This window comes from Pavona decussata, unplaced genomic scaffold (genome assembly GCF_977016875.1).
Source record: "Pavona decussata unplaced genomic scaffold, jaPavDecu1.1 SCAFFOLD_216, whole genome shotgun sequence".
Taxonomy (NCBI): Eukaryota; Metazoa; Cnidaria; class Anthozoa; order Scleractinia; family Agariciidae; genus Pavona; species Pavona decussata.
The window spans coordinates 399,358-419,188 of NW_028145621.1; the positions used below are offsets into that span (position 1 = coordinate 399,358).

General features: G+C 39.1%; 1 protein-coding gene across 1 annotated transcript; it reads left to right on the top strand.

Moving 5' to 3' along the window:
- The first annotated feature begins 4 nt into the window (after window positions 1-4).
- On the top strand, window positions 5-17,073 carry LOC146459799 (small ribosomal subunit protein mS29-like). The gene is made up of 14 exons (XM_085088865.1): window positions 5-104; window positions 1,136-1,200; window positions 1,857-1,979; window positions 2,462-2,563; window positions 3,746-3,857; window positions 5,201-5,293; window positions 5,946-6,076; window positions 7,986-8,066; window positions 9,309-9,379; window positions 11,515-11,593; window positions 12,631-12,696; window positions 13,813-13,902; window positions 14,692-14,803; window positions 16,942-17,073. The coding sequence occupies exons 1-14, from the start codon at window positions 56-58 to the stop codon at window positions 17,025-17,027; spliced, it is 1,260 nt and encodes a 419-aa protein (XP_084944991.1). The 5' UTR covers window positions 5-55; the 3' UTR covers window positions 17,028-17,073.
- Window positions 17,074-19,831: the final 2,758 nt, after the last annotated feature.

Consider the following 19,831-nt stretch of genomic DNA (forward strand, 5'->3'; position numbering starts at 1 on the left):
GGAGCAAAGGTATTCAGCGGTGTTGTCAAAAAATGCACGCGTCATTCTCTCCAAGATGGCCGCTGCTGCGAAAGTGTTCAGGTCAAGAAATCTCTTCTTTTCAGGTATCTTTTTGTCTCGGTTTTGTTTTTGAAGACTGTTTAAGTGCATAGATTTGTCGGTATGATACTGCTGCTTGGCGCCTGCTGAAATAGTAAAATCTTAAGCTTGGGGGGGCTTGACTAAGGAGTTTCGAAGGTGACCACTTTGCAGCACAGTACTGTAATGTGGATGATCTTTGGCTCTTTCTCAATAAATCCTACAGTCCTGCAGTCGATGAGTTTAAATTTAGTCTAAGCTAGTAGAATTTGTGGTCTTTCAGTCCCGCAGTCCGGTAGTCGATGAGAACTGTAATCTAAGGTAGCACAACTTGTGGGTTATACAAGACTTGTACATGTACTGCATGTGGGCAGAAGGAAGGTCATTGTTTCAACTTCTGTTGGGAGAACTTGGATTCAATCAGTATCATTGTCTGAAAAATACCCCAATCATTTATTCACCAGGCTTAAAATTTAACATCACATTTCTTTCACCCTTACTTTTTTTTACAATTCGTGATCAAAGTTTCAATCTGGGAGGGAAAAAGAACATATTTAGTCACCAGGGCATCTTCCTATGGATCTGATGTAAGTAGTCTATGGCAGCTTTCTGCTAGGGTGTAGGACAAATCCAGAGGCAGGTCAAGTGGCACCGACTTGCAATCTGGTGGTCCCAGCATCACCTAGCCTCCCTCGCAGATGTTCTTTTGGATCGTCTTATGAAGGAAAGATTGCGTGAAAAGCCAAAAGAGTGCCTGCAAGGGAGGCTAAGTATCATCTTGCCTGTACTCTCACTACTGCCATTGCCCTTCTCCACGTTAATCTTGGTCTTTCATCTGCCACTTCCCCTTTGATAATTTCCTTTCTGACACCATCGTACAGTCATTACATCTCTCTCCGTAAGGTTAACATATACAGCTCACTGGCACTATGTGTTTAATGTACATTCCACCACAGAAATAGGTACTGAATGCTTTATCAAATGATGTGTAATGTGACAAACGAATGGTATATTTGTTTAGTGAGAAGTTTGCATATTAATAATTTATATTTTCCAGTGAATTGTGTAATTGAGAATGCAGGATCTGTGTATCAGTTTTGTACCAGAAGAAAACCTTTAATGGTAAGATTTTTCTGATGGCTTTACATTCTTTGAGTGAGATGCAGTACAGTACTTTCAATAATTAACCATCAATAACTAAACATCCCTGGAGCATCTGATATATTTTATTTTAGGTGAAGTAGCTCATTAAGTTCTTCACTGGTTTCATTTACTCTACAGCACTAAAATAATGAAACAACACCTGAGCTTTGTTGATTTTTATTATTGATTTTTACCATATATTTGGTGCATAAAAAATAGCCCCAATTGACTCTTGACTTGATTTGTGTTAAATTTGCCCCTTTTTTACAATGAAAGATTATAAGTTAATTTGGAAGGAGAATCTTATAGTTCATCAGAAGTCACTTACAGTACTGGACAGAAGTAACCTAACAGGAAAGGCATCACTGGAACACTAAGGGAACGCTTAGGGAATTCAAAGCAGAACACTTCAAGAATGCTTTTAGTGCAGCGTTCTCTGTTAGGTTACTTCTGTCCGGTACTGTAGGGCTTTTTCTGGGCACCCCTTCAATTACTGCACTCCTACCAAAGTCTTCAATGTCTACTACACCTGTCCATTGTGTTGTCATTCAAGCTACAACAAAAGAGTTTTTAATGTTGTTGGTAAACTTTAGTAAATTATTTTTGTATCTCCATTATTTGTTTACACATAAAAGAAAGAGGTCTACAGATGCATCAGCAAATCTTCTTCTGCTAGGAATGAAGCCAAAACAACAAAAGCTATATTTGATGACACAAATAATAAAGATCCAGTGACTGAATTGGGAGAACTTGATCCAGTGAGTAAAACCTAAAAGATTTGTTTAAATTGTCCATTTTTATTAAATCTTTGTTTATATTTAAAGTGTATAGTACAGGTTTTTTTTCATTTGCTTGATCAAATCTTCCTGTTAAGTTTTCCTTTAAAAATAAAAATTCTTTTTTCTTCACTATATTTGTGGTGTATAGGAGTGTCAAATTTCACTTCTGGTTGAGTACAATGCTGCATAAGATGGGAGACTGGGGATAGTTTACAGGGCTGTGACGTCAATACAGGAATGCTTAGTCACATGGTTTCTCTATCAGTCAGTTGTTTCATTCTGAGTATTCAACTATCCCGTTCAGATTTTCATCCACACAGTTTTCTTCCTCTGCGCGCGAAAACGACTATTAACTATCACTGTAACTATTACTGTTACTGTCAGTGTCGTTTTCACTATCAGTACATAACTATTACTGCAGTTGCTGTTACTAAATAAAATATATTTTTCTGTCATGTTAGGCTCAACACACAATGTCCAATGTTGGTCAGTTCTACACCATCCCTGCAAAAATTTCAGACAGAGTTCTTTCACATTTCTTGACGAAGAAATTTCAATCAGAGGTACAGCACCTAGAACTAACACTTAGCCTTAGTGTTTCTTTGACAAAACTTAAATTTATTTAACCAGAAAATTGGGTCAGGAGCCATTGAAATGTTATAGATTGTATTCTTGCCCAGGACAGTGCAGGTAAGTTGCATAGCAAGGTATGGAACCTTTTATTTTTCTACTCTGTGGGCATTAATTTTAATGTCTTTGAACCCAAAGAGCATAACTCACTGGTCTGGATCTATGTTCTAGTGTAAAAAGAGCACTGTGTAAACTCTTCTCTGGTCCACACTTTTGCATGATAAAGTACATGTTGGCTTGGATTTTTATGGACACATGGCTTTCGTGGAGGATGCATGAAGTCTTCTTACATGTTTATCTCAAATTATATTTTGGGTTGAAGTTACAGCTCGAATGGAGTTTGTTTAATGATTATCTAATGCAGAGAGCCAGTGCATTTGCTGAGAAAAACAATCAGGGTCCAAACATGTCCAAGAATTTCACAGTAAATTCCATTTTGCATGTAATCAACCTGGCTGTTTTTCTTTGCAAGTTGTAATAAAACTGTAATATAATTTACAGATTCTAAGGCATTATTAATGTAATCCACACATGCAAGATCTTTTAGGCTAGAGACACCAGAAGGTTGCTCTAGCCTAAAGGATATAAAGAGGAATATTGTAAACCTAAAGTTCCTGGGCGGGGTACTTCCATGTATTTGCCACACAGGTACTGTACGTGCAGCTGGGAAGGCTATGTTTTCAAGCAGTTTAGTCTTGGATAGCGTGTAGAAGTTACAAAGTTTTGGTCTAGAATAGGGTACCATTGAGACAAATGTAGTCCGGAATGGGTTCCTGGAAATAAAAAATTAAGACTCAAGTCGAGGATAGGGTGGGGATTTTTGCTGTCTAGTCTAGAATAGGGTGGCAAAATGCGGCTGACTGTGGTCTGGTATAGGGTAAGGGTTTCAGAACGCCAGTAGCACTCCCCACCCAAAAATCCACTTAGTACACCCTCCAGCCTCCCTCAGCTTGGGCTAAATGTCAAGTCTAGCTCAGTGTTAAAAGAAAATCAAAGAAATCTAATTTCACAGTCCAAAAATACACATGGATGAGTGTTTACAGTTAACTTAGTGAAGTTTCTGAATTCATACACTAAGTGACATTTTTTAGCATTATTTTCTTTCTTTGCATTAGTGTAACATGACAGGAAGCACAAGTATAATGATTAGAGCACCTGCACTACAAGTTTTACATCACCTCAAAGGAATGGCACAAGACACAAGCCCACCACCCAAATTTATCTTCTGTATCCTTTCAATTATGTCAATGTTTTTTTAGTTGATTAATATATTTTGATGTATTTTCTTGTTTGTATTGATAGTGTTTCATACTCTTACATACCTGCGAGGATCTTTCTTCTCTTTAATCTTTCATCTGCAGTTCAAATATGTGTTTCATACATTCATATTCACTTATTCATCCTTCACGGGTATATTACAAACTCACAATGTGACCAGGGGCCCGTTTCTCGAAAGTCTTGGTAATTTACCGGCCCAATAAGTATATTTTTAAATGTTTTTTCGCTGATTACACATTGATTACAGACATGGTACTTGGCCAATGGTTTCATAGAATAATTTATATTTATAAGATTTTAAAATTTAGTATTCAAAGCTAACAAAAATGACTTCTGTTAAGAAACATTTATCACCAGACACTTATCAAGCCCGGTAAGTTACCGGGACTTTCATAGGCCTCTTTCATGGGCCCCTGCTCCCAGTTGACTTGATAACCAGTTGGTAATTAAAAGTGCTGATTGCACCAGCATCGCAGAGGTCATGGGTTCAAATCCCGTTCCAGCTTGAATTTTTTTCAGGCTTTCTTTTCACAACTGCTGAAGTTGCGCACTAACTGCGAAGATCTTTTTTCTATTCATTGTTTTATACTGTAGAACAGTTACCACCTGAAAAAGTGTTTTTATTTGTTTTTGGCAAATTCTTGTCACCTTTTTGGTAACTTCTGATGGAGCCGATGGAGTTTAATTATATTTTGTCTTGAAATTCTTGGAGAAAGATGCTAATCACCTGAAGCGTGGATTCTCGTGTGCGATGCTCAAGACGAGTTTCACTCTCCATTTTTTGGTTGCTTCAGATTTCTTGTCCAAAGAAAATGTGCTTTTTTGTACTTAAAAGGAGTATTTTTTAGTCTAATTGGCCAGTTGAAAATGAACCATAAGCAAGTTTGCTGAAAATGGCAAAAAGTTTTCCAAGAAAGTAATAAGCAGCAGTGAGTTTTCAGGGGCCATATCGGAGGTATAAAACAATAAAATGAATTTCTTTTAGGGGAAAAAAAATATGTTTCTTAATACTTTTTATTATTCTGTACGTCCAACACGGCCACAGTGAAAACCCTCTTTAGAGGTTGTTTCTAATTTTTGACAATGTTCCCGGGCTGGGTGACCCTGGTACGATGCAACTTGTCCCTTTGTTTCTTTCAAAACTGAGTGTAACTGGTACACAGGCATTCAAAGCTCTGTCTTTGGTCAGTGTTAGCAATTTAACAGTAAGGGCGAAGAGGTTAATGTCTACTTGGTTGAATTTTCTTGGTGTGAATAGAAGAATGCTATACCTTAACATGATCTGTTTACAGATGGTACGGATGCAAGTGGTAAATCCTTGTCCCTAGCTCATGTTATTCACTACTGTTATTCAGCTGGATGGTTCATTCTTCCTGTACCGAGCGGTAAGAGTATTTCTCAGAACAAGCCTTCAGTCTTAATTTTGAAATCTTGTGTGGTGTCCAGATGGATCAAATCCTGAAATCTGGATTGTCCAGATTTTTTTATGTAGACCGTAAGAGCACCTGAATTTTTCGATTTTTCTTTTCTTGTTTCGGAAACATTTTTATTGACCTTGAGCTTGTTTGGAATAATTAGGGAACTTAAAACAACGGCGAAGGCAACGAAACGAAAACGTCATTTGAAAATATAACTTCATTTTATTTACGGTATTTCACGATTATTTTAACTCGTTCAACTTGTACAGAAGCGGTTAACTATTCAGGAAACAAATTGGTAGGCGTGGCGTTCGAGTTAAGAAAGAAAATGAAAATTCACCTTCGTGTACTCACGTTCTTCACAAAACCTTGAATTTGGTCTTTTCGCGTTGTTGTTTTGCAGAGGACAGCAAAGAAATGTACTAACATTTAACACGCACGTGCAGAGCGATTGTCTTTGATCATTAAACCTATTGTTTTGCGGCGTTGCTGTCACCGTCGTCGTTGCTAAGGTTCCCTATTCGTTAGTCTAATTAGTAGCTAAATTTTCCAGCAAATCTTTTAAGATTTTAATAAGTTTGCTTGTTTATCGTTTTGTTCGTCTTTGTTATTATTACAGTGTTTAGCTGGGTGCATGGAAAATCTGATTTGCAGATGTCAACGTTTCGTGAAGGAAGATTTGATCAACCACAGGAAGCATCTACGTGGCTTCAATTGTGCCGAACGATTAATGGCAACCTCTTCTCTGAGGTAATAATAATGTTACTGGAAACGGTATAAAGTATTAAAGGCAAGCAAAAAATCTTGGTATACCAGAAGCGTAGCCGAAAATTTTCAGAGCTACTCCGTTTTCGGTTTGTCTCAATTTTACCTCATTTTTGTTTCCAAAAGATATCCCTGCACTTTTTTCCGCGTCCAACCGTCATTTCGATGAAAATTCCATGCATAAGTGGAAGTTTTTTCCGTATAATTCATGCTGTGTCACTGCTGTTCTTTTTTGTCATACACAGAGAATAGCAAGTGCCATTTCCAAGGATTTTTTTCTCAAGAATGACGACCGAAATTGGAAAATACAGGTCGATGTTTTGGAATAATTTGAAGTCCATACGCGAGAATGAGGCTAATCTAGTGGCGGATTCTTTTGAGACTTTTCCGGAATAGCAATACTCGGAATAGACGGTATTTGTGTTCTTTTGGGAGCTAGTCCGTTTTCGGAATGAACGGAATATCATTCTGTTCATTCTGCACCCGATAGCAGAATGAACAGAATGGAAGGAATACGGTTTACTCGGAATAGACAGAATACGCGTTCTTTTGGGAAATTTTTGGCGGGAAATCCTACGCCGCCGCTCGCACCGGTCACGACAGTCTTAAGGTCTTCCGGTCGAAAAAAATCACTTGCGGTATAAAGAGGGACAGTTTTCTCGACGAAACCTTGGATACAAGCATGTTTTCGACGACGCCGTGCACTGTGCAAAAACACTTAAAAGTACAACAAAGTTCTCCTTCATCTTCTTCAAATTCCTTCATTTTAGCTAAGTTCCAAAAATAGAAGATATGGCCAAAAAGCTGGTAGTTATGGCAAACACTTTTTGGCCATGTTCAGCCACCACTCAAGTGCGTGCGCAGCCAAAGTAGTTCTCAGGTCACCTCCGCCATGGGTATTCCAGAGTTTAGGAGCGTTCTTTTCGAAATTGAAGTTCCATGTATTCTGTTATTCCGAAACCGAAATAAGAATAGCTAGAATAGCCCCAAAAAAGTTGCCGGGCCAATGATTCCAAAGTGCTTCTCAGCAACGCGCCCATGGGCCTGGGATGACATAGTCCGTTTAACGAGCAGATTTTGATGTCATTCATTGAAGACCACGAGAAGGTGATTTCTAAGAGCGATTTGACTTTAAACAGGAGGTGATTTTATATGGTTCAAGCAGGTTCCTTTCCAGTCAGGAGTGAATAGGCGAACAAGAGATCTCTCTAGTTAGGAGATATATTCACAAAACAAGGTGATGGGAAGGTTTGCTTCCTTCCTATCATCCCTCGCTTCTAACGTTTCCAGACAAAAGCCGACTGAGTATAACTAAGCACCTGGGCGCCGGCTTTCTTTGCGGAAGGCAGTTTTTTGCGCGCGTACTCGTGTTTTTGTTACTCGGCTATTCCTACGTGGAAGAAGAGACTCCTCGTTGTGCAGCAATTCGCAGTGACTTGATTAATTATGACTTTTAAATGGGGCCCATATGATTTGAGCATAAAATAGCTCAAGATTGGAGTGACATTCTGGAGATGCTCTGACTATGGCCGTTTTTATTGCTTATTATTCCTTTAAATTATTGTATTCAAGTGAAGATCTCCGAACTATACTCCACAATTCTCCAGAGAATCGTGAGAAGATATCTGGTAGTTAACACAGGTATTTGAAATCTCGCTTAAATGACCTGTGGTCCTTTGGTGTTGACGAGAGGAGGGAAACTGCTTGCACTTTGTGTGGACGGAATATCAAAATCCATAAAATTACGTTTTATCAACGACGAGAAGTCAATCTAAAGGGCTTCGACGGGACCCGAATTTGACGTTTCATAAGTTTGTTAGTCTGACTACACTTTTATGGCATAGATTGTCAGTACTTTGATCTTATTTTTAATCATTCCATAATGGACTTTCAGCTCACGGCAAGCCAGCAGTACCAGTTTGGAAAACGAGACAGTACTAAAAAGGGAGATCCATTGGGAAAAATTATAGATATGGTAAGAACCAGATACGTTTTTTTTTTTTTTTAACATTTAACGATTTTACGATAACATTACACGAGACGATTTGTTTGAGATGGAAAAGAGAATGTTACAAAACAAACGTCTAACAGTGTCTCTGTACATGCTTCATATTTCTATCTCTTTTGTTACTTTTTTTTTGTCGTTCTCTGAAAATTAAATGACCAAATACAAATTTTCAAAGCGAACGCAAACACATGTCGGTGACAGTTCTGTTTGAACTTGCATCCCTGTCGATAAAATAAGCTTCTGTATACAGCTGTTTCTTCAATGGTTGCGCAAACCAATGCCGAAAGATTGTCTGGGAAATACCCAATACATTTCAATAAAAGTTCAGAATCCATGTTGCCCACCATCTCAAGTCTTTGCCGTACGGTCGAGGCATTATGGATTCTGGGCTTTTATTGAAATGTATTGGGTATTTCCAGGACTACCTTTCGGCATTGTCGTGTACGCTTTTACGCTTTTTTGGACAACCTTTGTCGAAACAGCTGTATAATTCGGGCCAACTTATCAACAGAGTTGATAACTAAAGGTAAATTGGCCACCGTAAAGAGATTCGAGAGCTGACGTTTCGAGCGTTAGCCCTTCGTCAGAGCGAATGACGAAGGGCTAAAGGACCATTTTATTTTCGAGGGAGTAATTATTTCAGTTTTATTTTGTCGTCACAGCCAAAATATCAGTATTACTTATGCCAACAGCATCCCGTTTGAAGAACGTATGTTACATTTGCTGGCACCTAGCAAATGAAGTGGACATTTGAATTGAAGGGTTCTACTGGGAGTCTCCGCCTGAGCAAAAAGGGAGGGGGTGTGCTTTGTCATACTGATAGTATGTGAAAGGGAGGCGAAACTTACAAATTTGTTTTTCATGGATTCGCCAAATAGACCGTGAACCGAAAGAGTATCAAATATTGGGGGGGGGGGGGGGGGGGTATGCGAAAGGTAGGCGAAATTCCAAAATTTGTATTTTATAGATTCGTCAGAATAGACCGTGAGCCGAAAGAGTCAGTCCAAAATTTGAAAGGGTTGCAAACGATGAGCACAACTCCTGGCCGGAATTCTAGCGCATCTCTTTGACACGTCTCTTTCGGTCAAGTGAAAAGTCTTAGCTGTATCAACAACTCAGGGCATGATGCTTAGTTGAAGGGGGCTAAACTACGGACCGTTTTGCAGTCTGTTTTCTGATTTCTCTTCATTGACTTTGTTTCTATTACAGGGTCTTCAAAGAGCTAACTATGCCACTGATGCGCTTGGAGTAATACTGAAGGAAATAAGAAATAATGTCAGGTTGGTGCGGTGATAGAAACTGGCGATTTTAAACATCTGTTTGAACCAAATTTTAACTGCAAAAAACAAACAAAGAAAACAAAGAAAACAGAAAAAGAAAGCCCGGAAGCGTGATACATCCCGACAGGATGCTAGCCCGTGACCTTATACGCAACCCTAATACTCATATACTGTTCAAGCCCGAACATGACCAGCATCAGATTCCTCATTACAATGTCTCTACTTGATCAAGCGCGTCGGTCCTGAGAATAAAGAAATGATCATCAAAGATTCTGCCCGCGCAAACTTTGAACGTTTACAACCTTTTTTTCTTAAAAGTTGTCCGGGAACAATTTTGTACACTTTGAATGGCATTTGCTCTTAGAAATTTTAATTTTCCTGTTTCTGATCAAAATCAGAATTAAAATTTATCGCGGTAACTTTTCAGTTTTAGATAATGTTCGAACTCCCTGTCCAGAAACGGCTGACGGATGTAAATGGGCTAGAAAATAAGCAATCTGTGTTTAGTTGTCTGTAATGGGCTAATATATAGGGAACATGAATTGAATAATAATAATAATAATAATAATAATAATAATAATGATAATAATAATAATAATAATGATAATAATAATAATAGTAATAATAATAATAATAATAGTAATTTAAAAATAATAATCTCTTTATTAAAACATTCCAAGTAAAATGTTATTTACAGGTTAAAACTTTGAACAATAATAATAATAATAATAATAATAATAATAATAATAATAATAATAATAATAATAATAAGATAATAAGATAACAAATTTTACTAACTTAAGTAAGCATAAAAAATGTATTGTTAGAGGGGCAACGTCAGCTCTTATGAGCAGGTTTTTCAACTGTTTTCTAAAGCAGCGGACACACTTCTAAAAGCACCGGATGTGAATTTTTTCTTGGCGCCGTGAGGCGCCTCGCCAGCGCCGAAGGCGCAAGTACCTAGGGAGGGCCGGGAGGCATGCTCCCCCTGGAAATTTTTAAAATAGAATACTCAGAAACGCCATTTCCAGCGTTTCTGGAACCAAGGAAATAGTTTCCTAGGCAATGCTGGCGCTCACTAAAATTCTCTTTACAAAGTAAATTACTGAATGAAAATGGTCAGTTGGTAGGGGGAGAGGGAGGGAGAATGGCAACAACAGAATTTTCATTGGCTTATCATTGCGAATTTATTTGATTTTCAAAAAAGTTTGGTAACTTGGGTTGTAGTCCATTCATCAAGAGTGTAGTCTATTTATCAAGGTCCGAGCCAAAAGCTAAATCATCACTGTCTGTGAAACGAAATAGTCACTTCAATTCCGTTTAAATGAAGATGGGAAACCAATAAAATATCCCGCCGCTCAACAAGCAAAGAAAAAAGAGTTATATGGCCGTTTTGAAGAATGTAATTGATTTTTCTGTTATCCTCTAGTCAGTATGTTCATGAGATGCCTTAGTGAGAAAAATATATAATACAGTAGTAAAAAAAATTCGCCAATATTGATCTCAAAGTACCGGACGTGGAATGGCAAAGGACCGGACGAAACGTCCGGCCTCCGGCCTCAAGTGAAAACCCTGTATGAGTAACACTTTGTGCAGTCAAAAGTCACTCTTACACCAATGAAAACCTAAATATTATAGTCCAGTTTTGTTAAAAGGAACAATACTAGCGCGCTGATTCTATTTGAAAAGGTGATGTTACACGGGACGATATCGCGCAAAAAACCGCCTGCGCGTCTATGTTACACGGCATCGACTGTCAGCGCAACATTGTTGCGCTAAAAATCGTCGTTGCGAATCGTCCTGAAGAAGAAGAAGAGGGTAACGGAAGAAGAAGAAGAGGGTAATTCCTTCAGTAATTATAAAAACAAAATTACTGTTATCAACAGAAGCCCTAAAAATTACTGTGTAACATCACCTTAAGTGTCTGTGGCAGCACAGTTCTGACCAAAGAACATAAATGTCCCCATGACGTAGCCCCTTTAAACTCTTTACTTAAATAGGATAGCGAAGCGATTCAAACAACGTGAACTGAAAAGATAAGCGACTTCCATCGGAAATGCCACGGTATAGAATCAAACAGCGAGCGTTTCATATCTGCTGTTACCTAATGTAACACTGTGTTTTTTCTCTCATAGTTTACAAGTGCTATATGCTGTCAACGAGTTCAATGGATTTTTCTTGAAAACGTCCTTCAAGGATGCCAACCAAAAATATGTAAGTTCAGCCGTTTTGTTCTTTGAAGAGCATCTTTGGATAAGCTTAGAGTAGAGGTTCCTTTTTCGCTCCATGTGCCGGTAGGCACCAAGGATCTCCCAAAGTAAAACGACTTGTTTGACTGTTACTACAAAATTCGTGAGAAAATGGAGTTTAATTAGTTAGTATGCCTTTTCGCCCCCCCCCCCTCCCCCCCTGCTCCTTTTTTTTTTCACTTAAGATAGTTGATTGTTTGTCCAAAATAACAGTTTTTGCTTTTAGGAGTTTAAACGAATGATCTTAAATTATTTCTTTAATGTTTTTTTTTTTTAAGATTTAGAATCGTGTTTTCGGCAAACGGCAAACGCGAGATTTGCGTTTTTGTTTTCTTGAAAAAATTAGTACATAGATGAGAAAAGCCTTTCAATTCTTTGAGAGTGGCTTTGATGCTAACGCAAAACTACTCAATTTTACTGAGAAACTGAAAATAGCGAGCGGCAAATGAAGGATAAACATGGTCACGTGGTCATTTCTGCCGTCTGCCTTAACGGCGAAATTCAAAATATCTCGCATAACGAAGAAGTCGCTTTTACGCGGCTTCGGATCTCGTCCACGCAAAAATGATTAAAAACGGAAGAAGACAGAGTCTTTCCAAAAACGATTTTAGGTCACAAAGTTTCAATTAGTTACAAGGCACTCGATATAATGAAGCATTTTTAATCGTTTGCTGTCATTTTCGTGTGGACAGCAAAATCAAATTAACGTATACGTACCGACGAAAAGTGTTTTGCATACTCTTTTTAGGTTTAAAATTCTCCGGTTTCCGAGTTGCAAACATCGAAAAGCCATACATGTCGACTAACGATCCATTACTGAGCAGTTTTTTTCAGCAATCGCACCAAACATGTCGAACCCATGGTTTCCAATTTTTTTGTGATTTGCTGATCACCTGGGTTTTGCACATTGCCCGTCTGCTGAATAAACGGCTTCGGAATTCGGTTCGGATTGTGAAAGCGTCTGCCAAAGTACTGATGGCTTTGTTTTTTGTTTCGTTTTAGATAAAACCAAAGAGACTGAGTTTGGTGCATCACTTTACTGAACTGTTAGACCCCAAAGACGGCTTGGTAAGTGAGAAAAACAATCGAGAGGGGAGGACTTGGGGTAAGATAGCCAGCGAACAAGCTCCCAAGGGGGTTATGGGGCGAAGAGAAAAATAGGCGAGCGGAGAGAGCCGAGCTCGTTCTTTCTTGTTTTTGGGAGCCTGTTCACAGGCTAGGGTAGGGAGGGTACAGTCACCTGTGACCAGCAGGGGCCGGGAACTTAATTTTTAAAAGACTTCGCGCGGCAAACTCAACCTCCCCAAACGTTAGGCGTCTCCTTAAAATCTCAGTTTGATTGTATGAATAGACTTGGCAGTCTGTACTTCCCCAAAGGTTAATATTATGCGTTCTATTTTTAGAGTGTTTATTAAACGCATTGCAGTCAGCTAAAATTGAATTAAAGGTTTACATACATGTTTCTAAGATTACATTATCATAATAACTACAAAGATGAAACAAAATATAGCAATATAATACGTCGGCACTAAACAAATTTTTTGAAAACGTTGGAGAGGAATTAGGCTAGTTCTCATCTCTTGCCAACATTTTTCCAGTATTTCTGTTCATCCGAAACAAGTTTTGGGAACTTAATTTTGTCCTTTTTTTTCCCTTAAAATTTATCTTGTTTGTTACGATCTCCTTCGCGGTAGTGTTTTCCTTTGTCTTTCTTCATTAATTATCAATACGTTTGAGAAGCAACGTTCACACACGTCAGCTTCTGTTGCCAACACGAGTTGGTTTGCCGCGTGGATTACTGTTTATATGTCGCGTTAATTACATTTAAAGTTTTACTTTTCACGAGCAAAACACTCGTAAGTCTCTGTGCAGTTTTAGTAGTGCCTTTAACGGACTTGTTCCTGTGGGGCGTTAAAGAACCCACACATTGTTCGAAAAGAGTAGGGGAGTAGTCCCCGGTATGGTGGTCTATCTCTATCTCTAATTTCATCTGTCTTTCACATTCTTGCATGGGTTGGATGGATTGGTGAGATCAATATATGGACTGATAGCGGCTGCCAGTGGCGCCTTTCCATGTTGACGTCCGATCTCACTCCACAGAAGAATTGTAAACCGCCATGAGACTATGTAATATGTGCGGTACATAATTGCATTACCATAAGATACTTAACTTTTTTCCCATAGAAAAGAGGAGCCATGGTGTTTGCGTTATCACGCAATGGGATGGAAAGATGCCACACTCAGTCTTGTGAAATTTCAGATCTCCTCGGAGAGGTAAGAAACTGGCTCACTGAACTAGGGCGGGGTACGTAGTGGGAAAAATTGGTCTAAAAAGAAAAGGAAGAAATGAAAAGAAAAAGAACGAGAAATTAGGGAGGCAGCGCGGGCCAGCTTGAACTACGGAGGTCACTTGCGTGCCTGCCGCCAGCTTGGGATCTTTCAGTACAAACAACTTCGTTACATCTGCATTTTTGCTAATATTTTCTCTGTGTGGACCAAAAACGTTTATTCAATAAAGGATTCATATATTGTGGCTTTCTTTTACCAATTTGCGAATTTTCATTCTTCAGCGCGCTGCAAAGAAGAATGTTGGATAGCCTCATCTTTTTGAATGCATTTAATGTTCTTTCAAACACTTTGATTAGGATATTATAACTGCCACAATTAGTAAAAGGCTTGAATTCATGCAATACATCTGCTTCTAAACATTTGATTTTTTGTAAAACACAAATCAGTAAGAGTAGTTCGTGAGCAGTTCATCTTAGCGGTCCTTCTGAGTGGCAGATCTGGGGGTTAACCTCTCCACCCCCCACTACCACCACCAATTTGTTAGACCAAACCAGAGGTCCGTAGGGTCGAGGCGCCGAAACTTCGGATCTTTCTGGAACCAATCAGACTGCCTCTTTTCATGGCGGGCGAGTTCAGCTCGATGTAAAAAAGTTTCCAGCTTTCACCTCATAGTAAGCAGTATCATGGTATAGTTCTGTTTCTTTTTTGAACTGTCGCACTTGAGACTCAAATCACTTAAACTGATCCAACTTTGACTTATTGAACTTCCAACAGACTGGTTTATCAGCAGTTCAGAATTTTACCGATGTCCTGGTGCCACGCTACAGCCAAGAGGAGCTTGAATCTTGCCTTCAGTTTTACAGGAAAAGAGGGTTACTTTCAAAAGGTAACGCCGTTTTCAGTAGCGAGTTAGTAACAGGGTGTTCACATGATGCTGGTGCATTTTCAAACCATTCCCGGGTCCCTCTTGTTCCTCTGTATTCGCGTATTCCTGAAAAGGTTGTTACTGGAATGGATACTCCAAAACAAGGCTCGACACCTGATGATGTTTACACAACAGAAAAAAATGTATTGCAAGATAGTGCACGCCTCTAACCCGGGTAATTTGCTTCATATCTCGCGTACTCGTATCCATATACACTACACCAACCAAGGCTAGCTGGCGAAATTGTTAATTTTTAACTTGTTTCAGGGAGTTAGCTATGACAACAAATGAAAACTAACCGTTTTTAAATCAGTGCTTAGGCTAAATAGTATAGATCCATACTCAACCCCAAATCACTGTTCCCTGCCTAAATAGAGCTCTGTTCTCTCAGTTCTCTGCCTTACAAGTGAACCTCTGTTCTTGTCTACTTCAGGACAATGAGGATTAAGAATGCTACATTGTGTAAACGTCATGAGGTGTCCAACGTTGCTTTGGAGTATCCATTCTAGGAACAGCCATTTATTAAAGTCCTAGCAAATGTCCAAGCGAGGTCACGAAATGAAAATCGTAGACGTGTTACCGTGTCATGTAGCTGAACATACTATCCTATGTTAGCCGGAACGTCTGAGAAAGGATCAGGCGTGCGTTTCTCAAAACTTCTGGGAACATTTCGTGCCCCCAAAACTACTGTGCTTGTTCAAGGTTCATTATCAGAAATTTATTTTCGTAATTTTGAAAGCTGGACTCATTGGGCCAAAAACTCTTCGCGGGAGTTTTGAAAAACATACCCGTGGAGTTTTGCTACGAATTATATTGGTGCAAGTTCACCACGCTATAGCCTGGTTTTCAGTTGGACAAAAGCATAAGCACCATAAGCACAACACCTGCGGCATAAGCCTTAGCATAAGCGCAAGAAGAACGAACACGTTCGTTCTTCTTGTGCTTATGTTCATCTCGCAGTTTTCACTTATGAGAACGGGGGCGACATAAGCACAAGCACAAGGCGGTCAAACGTTTCGTCAGCCATCTTGCTTAAGATCGAGGGATGCTGGTATCGAGAATTCCATCAAGAAATGGTTTTCTGCGCGTGCGTCTGTCCTTATGCTTATGTAACTAGTGTTCTCACTTGCTTATCTTTATGCTTATGTCCTTGTGAAAACAAGCCTTGTAGTGTGTATCACTGAAGTGGTAAAAATAAATTTAAGAAGTTAAGAACCTCTTTACTCCAGAGGTCATTGGAGTAGTTTTTGCTCCTCTAATGTTTAGTATGGCTGGTACCGCCGACCGGTTGGCTCAGTTGGTAGAGCACCGGGCTCCCGTGCGGGAGGTCGTGGGTTCAAACCCCGGCCGGACCAACACTCAGGGTCTTTAAATAACTAAGGAGAAAGTGCTGCCTTTGTAATAACATCTGCAAACGGTTAAACTTTCTAGTCTTCTCGGATAAGGACGATAAATCGTAGGTCCCGTCTCACAACCCTTGATCATGATTACTTTGTGGGACGTTAAAGAACCCACACACTGTTCGCAAGAGTAGGGGACGTAGTTCCCGGTGTTGTGGTCTGGCCTTCTATCTTTCACACTCATGCTTGGGTTAAGTGGGTGGGTGGGTGAATATGGACCGATAGCGGCTGCCAGAGGCGCCTTAACATGCTGACGTCCGATCTCACCCCACAAAAATGTAAAACCGCCATGAGACTTGGTGATATGTGCGGTATATAAGAATTCATTCATTCATTCATTCATTCATTCATTCATTCATTCATTCATTCATTCATTCATTCATTCATTCATTCATTCATTCATTCATTCATTCATTCATTCATTCATTCATTCATTCATTCATTCATTCATTCATTCATTCATTCATTCATTCATTCATTCATTCATTCATTCATTCATTCATTCATTCATTCATTCATTCATTCATTCATTCATTCATTCATTCATTCATTCATTCATTCATTCATTCATTCATTCATTCATTCATTCATTCATTCATTCATTCATTCATTCATTCATTCATTCATTCATTCATTCATTCATAAATAGATCGTTTGTTATAAAGGTAGTTAATTTGAAGAATTTCTTCTTGATTTCAGACGTTAACTCCCAACTTGTAAAGGAGATCGCTTTCCTAACTAACTACGAGCCTAAGCTTGTGAGTCATTTGTGCCGACTTGGATAAATTTTTGCGCTATGAAATTTGTAAATAAAGGTATTTGAAAACTTTCCGACTTTTTGTTTGTGTTGTTGGAGAGGTATGAAAGCGAGGCTAAGTGCAAAGCTTCTCATATGAAAACTAGTTTTGTTTGCATAGTAATAAAAACTAGATAGATAGATAGTTTATTGATAAAATACTTGACAGCCAGAAAGCTGAGTTGCATATTTTACATATACAAAACTACCTTATTATAGGAAATTAACAATGCACGTTGACAACGCGAAGAAAAAAAACATTACACTAAATTAACGCGAATTTTTCAAAAGTAAGGTTTACATTCATTAAATTAACGCGAATTTTTCGATAAGCATCTTGCTTTATTTACTGCGATTTTCATAACTCTGCAAACTCGCACTTTACATTTCTAAATGCCAAACTGTGTTTTGGCTTCCGTCAATAAAACCTTCCAAGACAAGTGCACGGATGTTTCTAAGTTTTTTTAAAGCCGAAAATTTGGTTTTGAAGCCTAACTAGACCCTATCAATTCCAAAGAGAGGAGGAAAGATAGTAACAATGTTGTAAAATAGCGTGCATTAAATTTACATCGACATTAATTAAGATACATTAAATTAACGCGAATTTTGTAAAACCGCGTTAATAAAGTGCATTGTTAATTTCCTGTGATAAGGTAGATACGCGAGTATCTGGATAGATGAGAGTCTAAAATTCAAAATGTATAATTTTAAAATTAAAATAATAAATTACTTCTCACTTAGTCTCGCTTTCATAATGAGGTTCAAAGCAACTCGGAAATGATCCATTTCCGTTTACCTTGCGTTTGCTTTACTACGCTCTGTGATTGGCTACGAAAACTCGCGCCACTTTCCCGAGCAATGAGAAGCACAAGCAAAGCCAGTGGTGACCTCTTCGCACGCTTTTTCCCGCGCTTGTCGACGGTTTCATGTATTTGCTTCGAATTTGATTGGCTCATTGCACTGTTTGAGTCTGTTGTGATAGGCCAGAGTAAAGTATTTGTACTCAATTGAAAACCACTTTACTGCGTTGTTTTCCAATTCCGGGAAAGAGTGAAGGAGGGAGGGGTGGGAGAGGAGGGGCTTGAGTTACATTCAATTGAGTGAAGTGCGAATATAGGCCTAAGTCACCCACATAACCCTAACCCTTTTATATTTCTTACACAAAGAGCCATATTAGGGTTACCTTTGCTTCTCAGGGATAGCTCACCTAAAACAAAAAGTTACTCAAAAATTCTATTAAAATCACATCAATGACGTCATTCCCTAAATACAATACCAAAAATTAAGAAAAAATATTTAAGGGGGAAAGTTGTACGTCAGAAACGTCCCCGTACGCTGGGCGCCTCAAAATTCTCTAACCTAACACTAACCCTAACCCTCCATATAGCCACCCTTACCTTACCATGAAGTAGATGCCGCCTAAAGGCCCAGCCAAACGGATGCAACTTCGTCCAACATTGTTGAATCCTGCATGTTGAACTTGTTTGTCCACAATGTTGCATGATATTGGATGATGTTGAACGAAGTTTGATTACCATCAATCGTCGTCTTCAACATCGTCCAACATTTCTTTCGTCTCAGGTGTGAACTATGTTGCATTCGTTTAGTCACCGTATTCAAGACTGATGAACGCACGCATGCCCACTAGGCTGAGCGTTACGGGTATCTGTATCCATGGTGATGACTTTAGCTTATGGTTTATATTTGCTTCGCGCGTGTCCGCGTGAGTATTCGAGCTACAGTATGGCGAACGAACAAAGTTGTGAATCTATCAACGACGAAAGGTTAAACACAAATGATCTCTTTTTAAATTGAAAGAACAAAACTGTAAGACCAGGAAAAGGAAGAAGATGGTCCGACGGGGAGGCTGATCGACCTCGCGCCATTTTTTGGTTAAACTAATATGACGTAGGTTTGTTTTCAAAGAATTCTGGGTAGATATTGGTCCCAGACCTTGCGTCCAAATATTGCATCAAACATGTTGCATCCGTTTGACCACCTCCTTTTACACTATGCAACATCGTCCAACAATGTTGGATGACGTTGCAATCGTTTGACCGGGCCTTAACTCTCATGTATGCGATCATCTATGCGATGAAACTGACGTAAGTTAAGAACATGCAAATTAGACCGGAACCGAAGAAACATTCAGTGCAGAAATAACTTTTCCCCAAATAGGTTTACCATTTTGCGCTTACAGGCAAGGAAGCAAATGTTTCCGAGATAATTTGCGCTAATCCGAGCCTAAAATTAAACCAGTGTTTATGTTTAATACCAGGGACACTTATTGTTCGAGGAAATATGGTAACCTAAGGTTATGACAAACATAAGCCTGAGGCGTTTCTCTAAAGTTGCGCGTGGTGCACAAGGTGTTGTGGGAAGCCCTTCGTGCTCTTTAGGAAACATGCGTTGGCGCCTGGCGATTTGGCATAGCCAGGACCAGCCTCGTTCCTAGGTGCTGTAGAGAGACCCTGGGAACGAGGTTGAGCCATGACGTCACTTGACAAATTATCGTTCCTCTCTTCGATCAATTCTGCACACTTTTTAAACAGTCCTCTAGTTCTCTCAAACGTCCTTGGTTTTGGAATTCTCTTCATGGTAGCTAAACTAACATGCGTCGCACATTTCAACCAGTTATACGGCGTCGCTCTTCACCAGTCTCCCATTGCTTAATAGTGGAGCATCCAAGCAATACCTGAATTTTGGTTCGGGACAGATTTTAGGAATACAAGGATAGGTGTCCAACTTGTTTATTCAGCTCAAGAGTTGTCATTCTCAAAGCTCAGAATCAAG